This window comes from Chenopodium quinoa, unplaced genomic scaffold (assembly GCF_001683475.1).
Source record: "Chenopodium quinoa cultivar QQ74 unplaced genomic scaffold, ASM168347v1, whole genome shotgun sequence".
NCBI classification, from domain to species: domain Eukaryota; kingdom Viridiplantae; phylum Streptophyta; class Magnoliopsida; order Caryophyllales; family Amaranthaceae; genus Chenopodium; species Chenopodium quinoa.
The window spans coordinates 307,624-319,592 of record NW_018743518.1 but is presented as its reverse complement, the minus strand read 5'-3'; the positions used below and the strand labels follow the sequence as shown (position 1 = coordinate 319,592).

The window sequence follows — 11,969 nt, the reverse complement described above, 5'->3', positions numbered from 1 at the left end:
TGTTTGATTAACAACATGTGAATTGATAGGAGTTCAAAGTTTTGAAAAAGTGCATAACCATGAACTTGTTTGGTTTATACTTCCCTAATATTGCAGAATTGACACACCTATTTTCCAATATATCAATAAATTACGAGTGGGTTATATAAACCTTCTACGATTAACAAAAACAACAATTTAATTTCTTTGTGAATTATTTTTTTTTGCTAGTGCTACTTTTTCGAAAGGTCAAATCTCACTAATTAGCCAATGTAATGCAAGTTGTTTGATATAGGATAACATAATTAATGAAAGTATAAAATTGTTTGGTTAAAAAAAAAAAAAGGTATTACTTTCCCTCACAAGTTATTAAACATTGAGAATTTCCCTTGTTAACTAAGTAATAAAAATCTTATAAAACTAATAGATTATGTCACAACCTGTTATGTGTTAACCAAACAAAAAAAAAAATATTTACATCACAATCTAAAATTTAAAGTGAGTTATTTATGAGCAGAGTTTTAGATTATAAAAAAAAAAACCGTTTGTTAAGAACCAAAAAGAGTTATTCTCTTAATTAATGAACTATTCTCTCTGTTTTAAAATAATTTTCTCACTTTATGTGTTTTAAAATGATTTTCTCACTTCAAGTTTAATTTCTTACGTATCCTCATTATTTTCCCATATTACCCATATTTTCATGGTCCTAATTCAAAATAAATAAATAAAATTTGCGCCACGGGATGAATGAATTATCCCTCTTTGTTGACATTTCCCACCTTATCTTGTTCCACTTCCAATCTTTCTCCTCCTTCCTCTTCCTCTTCCTCATTCAAAACTCCATTAATAATAATGGCGCTCTCATTCCACCCTCTTCATTCTCTCTCTTCAATCCACCCTCTTCATTCTCTCTCTTCAATCCACCCCACTTCTCACTCTCTCTCCCCTTTCCTTGCTAAAACAACCATCAATTTCCCTTTCTCCCAATCATCCCCTATTTACACTTCACCCCTCAGAATTCAGTGCGCCACCAATAATACAGCATCAACCTCCACCCCCAATCCTAAATCTGGGGTTTCTGTTTACAAACCCAAATCTTATGAAGTCCTTGTCACTGATGCTGCTAATGCTCTCTCTCTTGCTCTTCAGGATGGCAAGCTTCGACTCGAAATCGACTTTCCGTAACTTTCTCTTCTTTCTAGTTTCTTTATCTTGCTACTCGTCATTTAATTTTGCCCTTAAATTGTTTATACACACTGTAATGTTGCTATGTTTAGTGATATAATTGGTAAATGTTGATGTTATATGTGATCAATTGCTGCAAGTATTATGAACATGCCTTAATTTTTCAAATTTAATTGGTGATTACCGATAATAATAGGCGTTTGGAGAAATGTTGCTGGGTTCGTGTTTGAACTTTTCATGTTTTAGAATTGAATTTGTGTTACTAATAAATACCAGTAGTATGAAACTATTTGAAACCGGGGATTGCTGGTTCTAGCTACTGCTTTGATTGAGCTTATGAGCTATGGAGTATTCGTATGCTGAAATTCAAATGATTGAAAACTACACAACACTATAAGGTATGGAGTATTGAAATGAGAGCCTAATTTAGTACATTTTACTTCACTTTTGCCTCATATATTATAGTCATATGTACGTTATGTAACAATGGCTATTGACACACCGAGACATGTTGCCGGAAGTTCATGTATCTAATCTTGCAATTTCTCCAATGTGAGAGGCAGATTGCATAAAGCCCATTAGGTGGGTTCAATTATTCATTAGTGTTCCTTCTATGAAGTCTGGGTGATTTCGTTTGTGGACGGAATAGTTGTCTTTTTTTTTTTCCCCTTTTGATGATTATCCATCTTTCTGACATGAGTTTTTCCTTTTGTTTACAACAGGCCTCTACCGAGTGATATATCTTCTTACAAGGTATTTATTGTGTCAATTTAGTTCTCTTGGCCTAATCATATATAGCTTCAATTTTCAGTCTAGTTTCGGTAAATGAGTGGCAACCTCTGTTATTCATACTGCAATTTTCTTGTCAAACCTATGCCTGTCATAAATTGATATTTTAACTGCATACAAGTATGATACTTAAAAATTGATTGTAAAATTATATAGAAAAGCTATCTGTATCTATGTTCGATATTTCTAAATCTTATGAATTCCAACACTCGTGTAAGCTTTTGAGTAACATTGGTGGCACCTACAACTCATATGCTTACTACTAGATGAACTTATTGACTCATATTAAAAACAGACGCATGATTTTCTCAAATTGTGAAGGGATCATCAGACGATTTCATCGATGCAAATATTCAGCTAGCATTGACTGTTGCGAGGAAACTTCAAGAGAAAATGCAACTCAGATCATGCATAGTAAGAGGACATATTTCTATATATCTTTTGGCCTAAATGTTTGGAGACAGAGAACTGATTTCTTCGTTGCTGGGGATATCAGGTGTTTCCTGACAAGCCTGAAAAGCGCAGGGCCACTCAGTTTTTCAGGACTGCTATTGACTCGGTAACAATATCTATCCTCAACTTGATATCTTGTAATCCACTCATTGTTTGTTTCTTGTAATAATAAGTGCAGTGACAGTCATGGGTTAACTAATTTCTACCCTCAGACAATTAACTTCCTATAGTTCTTAGAGGTTCTCTTGTTTGACAATTTAGTTCATTACTGGCTCTTTAATGTATTACTGGGATATAAGCTAAATGATGAAAGACTGGGTGCTGAATTTTATGAGCTGAATTATTGTTTTCCATTATTTCAGATTGATGGCATTACTATAGGCTCCCTTGATGATGTGCCTGGTGGTGCTGTTTCGAATTTCTTTAACTCAATAAGGGATACATTGGATTTTGATTTTGAAGATGACAATGAAGGTTAGATGTGAGTGCTCAAGTGTGATATGATTTGAATTCTATTAGCTCATCTGTATTGTGGAGATGATAAGTTTATAATTAGCAAGTTAACTGCCATTTTAATACCTATTCTTCTTGCTGGTGACCAATTAATACTCCATAGCTATTTGTCACATTGAAAAGAAGCTCTTCCTTTCTTTGTATTTTGTTGTTTTCTTCATCTTATTCTTATGCTCAAGTGCAGAACTTGAAGCTGGCAGCAAGTTGATTGCATCCCTCTTATATTCCTTGTCATCTGCTCTCTGGTTCCCTTATAATTGAACAGTTGAGAATTTTGCTCTTTGTCTACATGCAGGCCGTTGGGAATCTGATGATCCACCTTCACTTTACATATTTCTCAATTGTAGCACACGAGATCTCTCTCTGATAGAGAAGTATGTGGTACGATGTCTTTGCTTTGTAATTTTGTCTTCCGTGCATCCTAATATTGTGGTGCGTGTATGCGTCTTTATATCTATAATGGTCGCTATAACATGTTTGTTTATTTATGCTGCATATATAATGGGTTCATGTGGTTCTGCTTCTGAATATTTAGTAAAAATTGAGAATTTTGTATCATATTTGTATCAATATATTTGGCACTGCCAATGTGGTATGTCACTTGCATTGTAAAATTGATGGACCATCAATTTTGTTCTTCTAAGCTTTGCTAGGATTTACTATGACATTAATTGGGTGGTATTATAGGAAGTTGAGTAAGATTGAGCAAGGGGTAGGCTGTCTTTACAATTTAATCTCTTGCCAAGGTTACAAGTTTGTCTGTCAAAAAGGTTTCTGATCCTTTTGTGTAATATTATACCATTGAGAAAATTTATATGTCTGTCCATACAAAACTTTTATCTTTGATGAAGATTGGTGAGAATTTATAGAGTGGATGGCTACAAACATATATGAGTGTATAGATGTAAGCTGAGCTACTACTTTTGTGGCATCTTTTCCGTCATCATAGTGAAATGTTAGTAGAGACAAGGATTGATAGTTTTTTGAATTTCTTTCACTGCTGAATAAGGATTAGTCACAAAATAAAAATGATATTTTTCTTTCCTCCTTTTATTTGACGTTTCTTTTGTTTTCTTTAACTTCTGGGCTACTAATCTATCTCTGTCCGTAATATGCAGGACAAATTTGCTTCGTCAACTCCCACTCTCCTATTTAATCTCGAGCTTGATACATTACGGTATAAGTTTGGTCTTGCCTAAATTAGTTACTTATGGATGGACTGTCCAAAGATTATATATCCTCATTAATTCAAAGAGTATATGCTTTTACAGTGCTGATCTGGGTCTTCTAGGCTTCCCACCCAAGGATCTCCATTACCGATTTCTTTCTCAGTTCATTCCAGTCTTCTATATCCGAACAAGAGAATATTCTAAGGTAATTCTCTTGCTGATTTTCTAAAAGTTGACTCCATTTACCTCCTTTTCTATTTCTTTGGCTAACCATATTTTTCCTTTTCTTTTATATTTGGCTAACCATATAAATCCTTTCCTTTTCTTTTTAGGCTAACCATTTCTTTTTTATAATTTCCTTGATGCATGAAAGACAGTGCCTGTGGCGCCATTTATCGTGAATTATAATGGAGCTCTGTTTCGCCAATATCCTGGTAAGTAAACTAAATTGGTGGTTACATTGTCGTTTACTTGTTTGAGAGAATCAGTTTTTGATCAGTGCGATGAACTGATGCATGCAGGAGGGGCACTTTAGGCAATATCTTTCTATGTTAGTTATGGGTTACTTGGGGAATAAGCTAGGGAAGAAATTCTATAAATAAAGAAGATTAGAGAGAGGGAATTCATGTTAAATAGTGTGATAGCTGATTAGCTTGTAGGCTTGGGAGAGTGCCGTTCCTCTTGAAAGATTGACAGGGCTGTAATTGGCATTAATTCAGTCATCTCTGGCTGGTTTTACACTAATCATCCCTTTTTCCTAGATACATCATTTTAATCCATATTCTAGTGCTTAGTCTATATTAATGCACTACGATCAGCAGGATAGTAATTGCATCTTTGCATGTAACCCTCAATTACCTAGCTAACCTGCTTTATACTTTTGTGAATGTGGTGGATGTTTTTTTTTTTTTTTTCATTATTTACCCCCCTGCTGTTTTTTGTTAATTATTTGGACTATACAGCTTAGTGGGAAGGATTTATATATTCTTTACAGGGCCTTGGCAGGTGATGCTGAAGCAAGCTGATGGTTCTTTTGCTTGTGTCGCAGAAAGTGCTACCCGATTCACACTTGGTGAAGTAAGCAATTCTTGTTGATTAGACTTTTATTTTCAATTATTGTTGATACTCTGTTGCCACATAAATGGAATTCACATTATAATTGATTCAGACCAAGGAAGAACTTTTGAGGGTTCTGGGGCTGCAAGAGGAACAAGGAAGCTCTTTGGAATTTCTTCGTAGAGGATATAAGGTTTGTTTTCCTTTTGCATATGTCCTTCAAACTTTTTCACAAAAACCTGACTTTAAATTTCTTTGATAAATTTGTCTTTTTTAATTAATGTTGCTGTAAAAGAAGAAATTATCATGATTTTACTTTATGATAAATCTTTCAGACTTCCACCTGGTGGGAAGAAGATACAGACTTGGAGGCTTCTACTGAGTGGAGAAGTTGACAACTATCAATAGTATGTTTCAGCTGATATGGACGGCATCAAATGAACTGCACAGGGTTTCAATACATCATATTCATAGTTGGTGAGGAATTTTCAGTTTTGCTTTGATTTCCCAATTCTCAATTGGAGAATTATACTGGTGTATTAATTTAGAGTTATTCTATCCTTCCCTGTACTTTACGTGAGGTTTCTAATTTCTGCAAAGTGTAATTAAATTTTAAAATTGCTTGAAACTGTTATATTCTGACGTCTATTGTAGCTTGATTCATATTATCCATTTTATGTGTAATTTCAAGTCTTTAGGAAACATTTAGTACAATACCAACTTTGTCACCCCATAGCTCGCTATAAAATGTATCGCTTTTGATTTTTGGTGGTTTATTTATACTGCGTATGTATTTTGTTTTGTAGGGGAAGATCCACAGCAATTTGGCAATGTCACATCTTCACCTCAAAGGACATTTACATGAGACTTTTTCTTGTAAGATTACACTGACCAATGCCTTGAAAAACATACATTTATTTGGCATGTGAGCATGTCCCAAAATCCTTTTGCTATTTTTTGGGTGAGATTGTTTTATACAATGTTTTGCCTTTAACTTTGATGGGATTTATAACTTTGTTCTACGAGGTATGAAAATAAAATAATGAGAACGTGACAAGGTGAGCAGATCTTTCCAATTTCAGCTTGTGCGAAAATTGCATTATTTACTTCCACACTTTGGAACACCAAATACATAGCATATGCACTATTTACATTCACGCCTTGCTCTCATGCAGGCCAGTGGGCATATCATATCTAGCTAACTACTCGTACAAGAACTTTTTTTTGAGGTGGGTGGGGTGGGATGAGGTAGGGTTCGGAAGCAATCAAAAATCTCGCGGATCAACGAAGAGTGTTGATGCGGATCGAGAAGTAACCCAATCTAAAGGCTGAGGATTGTTGCCCCCTTCTTTATTTGGGAGCTTCTTCATACACCACAAGTCCTCACTCCATGAAAACCTCTTCCAATGTGGGATAGCCTCGCTAACTGGGTCCCACTGTGCCACCTCAGCAACAACGGCAGCACACGCCACGTCATCCCTAGCCATGTTGTGTGCAAAGTTGCATAGACTTTTCATCAATTTTAAAGACCCCTTCCCTTCCATGTGTAGGCCATACAAGAAATAGAAGCCAAAAGGCCTAAACATGTTTGGTATAGAAGGCACCCTAAGCCAAGGCATATGAGCATCCAAAACCCTACTCCCTAGACAACAAGCCTTTGTTACCTTAGACACACCTTTTAGTTGTAATTGGTAAACTTCCTTAGTGTTCCACACACTCATAATAGCAAAGCAAGGTGGAAGCTTCTTTTGAGGATCCCATTTTTGTAGGTACCTCTTTGGCATCCCAATGAAGGTTCCTAAGTGAAGTTTGCTTGATAATATTGACTCTATGTCCTGAGGGAAGAACTCTGAGTTGGAGAAGATTCTTCGATACATAGATGCAGCTACTAGTGGCGGTACTTGGACAATAGCAGTGCTGGAGGTTACTGGTTTCCTATGTGCATGTACTGGTTGCACCAATACGGTTGGGTTGCAAAATTTAGAGTAGTTAAACTTGTAGGTGAACAAGTTGATTGAGGCTTCATTAGCACAATCAGTCATCATATAAACATATTCAGCTCCTTTTCCTTTGCACCATTCCTCCAACTTCTGAATCAACTTTGTAGCAATACCCTTTTGTCTGTTCAAAATTAAAGAAAGTCAAGATCAATGTTACATCAAAAGTAACTAGATAATTAGTCGTGGTCTTAACTGAACTATAATGACTTATAATAAGTGTGCACTTAGTATAAGATATCAAAGTATAAACCGAAGCGAAAAGCTCATCATTCAAATTAGACTTGAACCGAAAGAATCTATTAGGCACCTTTAAGAAGGAGAGGTTGGAGCAGTTAGGCATAGGCTTAGCTGATATATGAAGCAATATAAAGGTCTAGTGAATATGCCAGTCTTAAGTAGAATTCTTATGCTTGCATGATTTAAAATTAGTGATCCAATCAAACATAAGATTGATTGTTACGGTACAAATTCTTGGTCAAATTGTACAGCCAGCAAATCAAATTAAGATATGAGGAATAAAAATTGTAAGACATTCTTCAATTCGTGGAATGGTTACGGATCGGCAGTTGCAGAATCTATGACGATTGAAGTTATTATGCTAATATAAAGCATAATTTGGTCAAGTAGTAATCACACATGATTAAATTATATCAAGATACTGTACTACTTTGGAAAGTGCTTCCATTTACAAGTATATTTTTATATTCAACCCCACTTTTATAAGAATATTTATAAACTTGATTACAAAGCCACTGCACATAATCAGATACCCAAACAGTTCCTAAGATTATCTGTGCAGTGGTTCCACCCTTTTCTTCAATGAAAAAAAAAAATTTAGATTATTATCACCCTTTTTATTATTTTTATTACAGTATTATTTTTTTTTTTGTTATTGATTTTAGGTTGAATATTATTTCGAAATTAAAAGGCACAATTTTATAAGGTGAGAGAACATGAGAGAGTACCAAGTCACAAAGAAACCTCAATTAGATAGATTGAAAAATGGAATAATGGATTGTACCCGAGATGATAAAGTTAGGGCTAATAAGAAGCACGATATCTCTAAAATTGGTTGACCTTGAGTGGATGCCTAATAGTAATTTATATATGTTGATTATTATTATTATTATATGTTACTCTTCAATAAAAGAAAAGATAGATGAATATATCTTCGATCATTTGTGTCGATTGATGGGATGGGACTCATGGGAGTTCTGATTCCTATTCCTACCAAAACGAAGCCAAAAAAACAAGATTTGTCTCCAATACTATAGGATCAATTCTTGACTTTTTATGATCATGGAATCTAATCATTTTAACTTACTCTAAATTATATACAGACTAAAACTTAGGACCTACTTTAAGACATGATAAACATACAAATTCCCTAAAAAAAAAAAAAAACCTGTTTTTTAAAAAGATGTACAGTATTAAATATATAGATAACGAACTCTGATACTTTGGCTTCTAGAATTTATCCAATTATATATGTCCAAGTGTTGAGAATAAGAATTTACTTTTGTATATTAACTTTAACCTAATCATTCATTGTTGAAATTGAAATGGTAAAATAAACAACGAGAGATCCTTGCATGATAGTGAACCATCAGCCAAGAGCATTATTATCTTCATTCCATTTTATATTTTTTTTTTTTTTTTTTTTTTGACGACAGTCCATTTTATACTTTAATTAATGTAACATATTTTATTTTATTAAAAAACCTTTTAAACTATAGTTTTTTCAAGCGAGTCAAAATTAAGGAAATATATTCATCAATAATTTTTTCATGTAAACTCCCCAAAACCATTTACTACGTGTGTTATGCCGAACTGCAAATGGTATAAACCTTTTATATATACAGAGTATTTGCGGTAAACCCTTAATTAAAGGTAAGCACTTAATGACTTTTTGGATATAAAAACAACATAGTTGCATGATCGAAGATTACACTAGATGTTTTGTGACTTAGAAGGAATTTAAGATGGTCAATTACTTTTTCTGTCGGATTGTCTTTTATAGATCACCCCATATATATCACCCCACATCATAGATGGTTATGAAGGACATCTACTACATACGTTACTGGATTACTTTTCCTACCAAAAGTTATTAGTAAAAAAGTACGTTACTGTAACAGGAATGGAGGTGACTCGTAATGTACGTATAAGATGTAATAGTAAAAAGATATAAGATATACCTGTGCATGGGAGAGACTCGTAAGCCCAAAATATAAGCTAACTTGACATAAATAGGCAGATTATCATCATCAACAACCTTCTTTCCTCCAGTAACGGGTTTTATACCTCCTCTTATAACTCCAACAATATCTCCTCCATAATCTGCAACCTAATATTCATATCATCAGATAAACAAACGAAAAACATGAAATATAATAATCACCTAATAACATATATATGTGAGGATCAACCTTAACGTAAATAAAGATGGTTAGTTGTAGGTCATGCCTCGTTTACAATGGTATGTGGGTCTAACTATATATATATACTTGCGTGTTCTAAGCCAAATTTATTTTGTCAGACTAGGTTGTATATATTGTGACCATGGCCTGGCACTGCACACGTTACATGGTTGTGTACTAGTGTATGTGTCATGCCATATCCCATTGCGACCAGACCCATTGCTATCTTTATAACTACTACTAACACATACATACATACATACATACATACATACATACATACGAAGCAATAAGAAGTGATAAAGCATTATATATATTATTGAAGAAGTATAGTAAGAATATATATATATATATGTAGGTACGTACCATCATGATGCGAGTAGGAAAATGGCGTATTCTTCCGAAAGGATCACCCAAGAGGTGAGTGATGAGGGAAGGCTGGCCTTGGTGTTGGCCTCCAAACTCACATTGTCTCTCCAAATCCTCCACTTTTTCATTCTCTCTTTCTTCATCGAACTCTCTTATTTTCACTTCCATATTCATATTCTTTGTTGGTGACTCCTCAGCTACTATTTTTAGTGGCATTGATCCCTTTTTTTTTTTTTGGGGGGGGGGGGGAATGGATCGGAGGTTCATCAACTTCTGTGGTTGTGACATTTGTGCAAACTCAACTCCTTTTATATATAAATTTATTTGGAGGGACTCAGACAAGGGGGGTTCCTATGTATGACATGGCGAAGGCATTATTATAATGGCAAGTGTGCTAATGTTATTTTAATGGGTCCTTTTTTCTTTTTTTTTTTTTTTTTTTTTTTTTTTGGGTTTTGGTTGGAGGCCGCTATGTTGTGGTTCTAATTATTTGATTCACAGAATTTTACCTATTGATCAACTTGCTAACTAGTTTAACTTGTAGAGTAGGACGGTAGGAGTATATGTTTTTGGTTAGGGTATGTTCGATTCACTTTAAATTTTAGAGTTATAATCAGGACTCATTAGGTCTAAATAAATTTACATATATGTTATTGTGAAATTCTCATATGTTCGGTAATAAAGGATAAAGGAAGTGAAGGAGAGTGTTATGCTAAAACAGAAATTTACACCTTCACTATTCTAGAATTAAGTGAATTTTGAGATGTTTAGTTTGCAATGTCAAAAATAATAGTCGTAAACTTAATTTTTACATACGTGCGTACGTTAAAAATAAAAAATAAACTTAAGAAGACTAAAAAAACATGATGGGAGATGAATATTTATTTCTCCTTAAATTTGAAAATGATTGATATGATATCAATAATTGTGGTGTTGTTCATAACTTTAAATAAATAATAAGATCTTTCCATATACTTATGAATTATGATATGTGCACATAACTTTTGCTTTTCTCATGTGGCTTTTGCGCAGCCAAGTAACTCCCCCGCGACGGCTTATTAGCTATTACTCCTCTAATTTTATAATTTGGGACTATTATTAATCATCTTTAATTTATACGAGTTGTTATTAATTGGATAAAAGTTTTTTAATTTTTTTAAAAAATATTTGTTGCAGTTGGTAAGATTTGGGCCTTGATTTTGAGCGATCTGTGAATTACGATTACTGAATTAGAAAGTACTTTTTGTTTTAATTAGCTTAGTTATTAAGACTTAAGCTCTTGTGGTGGCTATTTCTCTAGTCACTAGCTCCACGCATGTTCTCACACCAACTGCCTAAAAAATAAATTATTACACACCTTGGCTACTTTTTTTTTTTTTTTTTTTTTTTTTTTTTTTGGTACAAGGTAAATCTAGTACAAGCTCAGTTATCTTGAAATTCAGATGAATGAGCAATAATTGGAGGAAAAAGATGCTTATTTGGTTTGGGTTTCAAAATAAACAATAAAACATCAACTTTGTTTATATCTTAAATAATACTCATGAACAGAAAAATCTTGTACAGCTCATATATAATACGAATTACGTAGTATAAAATTAGTAACCATTGAATAATTTAAGTTCACTAGTGTTTGCTTCGCATACAAGATCGAGTTAAGCATGGCCACATACTCCTAATTGCATTGAAGTGCTCTTGCATTTGATTACTTGGTTTACAGCAATTACTTGGCCCTAATGCTAGTTGTACCTATAGTAACATGATTTGAATTCGATTTTATCCAAAAAAAAAAAGTTGACCAAGATATATATTCACCTGTAAATTAATGTGACTTATAATAGCCAAAATATTGATATGCATATTGATAATAAATTTGAATATGAATCATTCTAAATTCCAAATAAGTGACTCATCAGTCATCGCTTATATAATATGTCAAAGCAATTGAACCAAATCAAACCCAATTTAAAAGACTATAGTAGAAACCGCAAAATTTATGAAAAGTTTGAGAATCTGAAGTGTTGCACCTTACACTACCT

General features: G+C 33.7%; 2 protein-coding genes across 5 annotated transcripts; one reads left to right on the top strand and one right to left on the bottom strand.

Moving 5' to 3' along the window:
- Positions 1-655: 655 nt before the first annotated feature.
- LOC110739971 (protein LOW PSII ACCUMULATION 3, chloroplastic-like) lies at positions 656-6,206 on the top strand. Of its 4 annotated transcripts, none has more exons than XR_002514963.1 (13): positions 662-1,160; positions 1,887-1,917; positions 2,275-2,367; positions 2,450-2,512; positions 2,769-2,880; positions 3,215-3,300; positions 4,038-4,096; positions 4,191-4,293; positions 4,462-4,522; positions 5,083-5,165; positions 5,257-5,337; positions 5,480-5,617; positions 5,951-6,206. XR_002514963.1 is itself a non-coding variant. In XM_021920454.1 (12 exons), exons 1-12 carry the CDS (start codon positions 727-729, stop codon positions 5,537-5,539), a joined length of 1,266 nt encoding a protein of 421 aa, XP_021776146.1. In that variant the 5' UTR covers positions 662-726; the 3' UTR covers positions 5,540-5,944. The 4 variants fall into 4 exon arrangements, 1 of the variants encoding a protein (XP_021776146.1); XR_002514962.1 differs by having other exon boundaries at positions 663-1,160; positions 5,480-5,621; XM_021920454.1 differs by lacking the exon at positions 5,951-6,206 and having other exon boundaries at positions 5,480-5,944.
- On the bottom strand, positions 6,202-10,173 carry LOC110739974 (probable N-acetyltransferase HLS1). The gene is made up of 3 exons (XM_021920455.1): positions 9,931-10,173; positions 9,343-9,491; positions 6,202-7,265 (listed from the first exon to the last, which is right to left on the bottom strand). Exons 1-3 carry the CDS (start codon positions 10,147-10,149, stop codon positions 6,410-6,412), a joined length of 1,224 nt encoding a protein of 407 aa, XP_021776147.1. The 5' UTR covers positions 10,150-10,173; the 3' UTR covers positions 6,202-6,409.
- Positions 10,174-11,969: the final 1,796 nt, after the last annotated feature.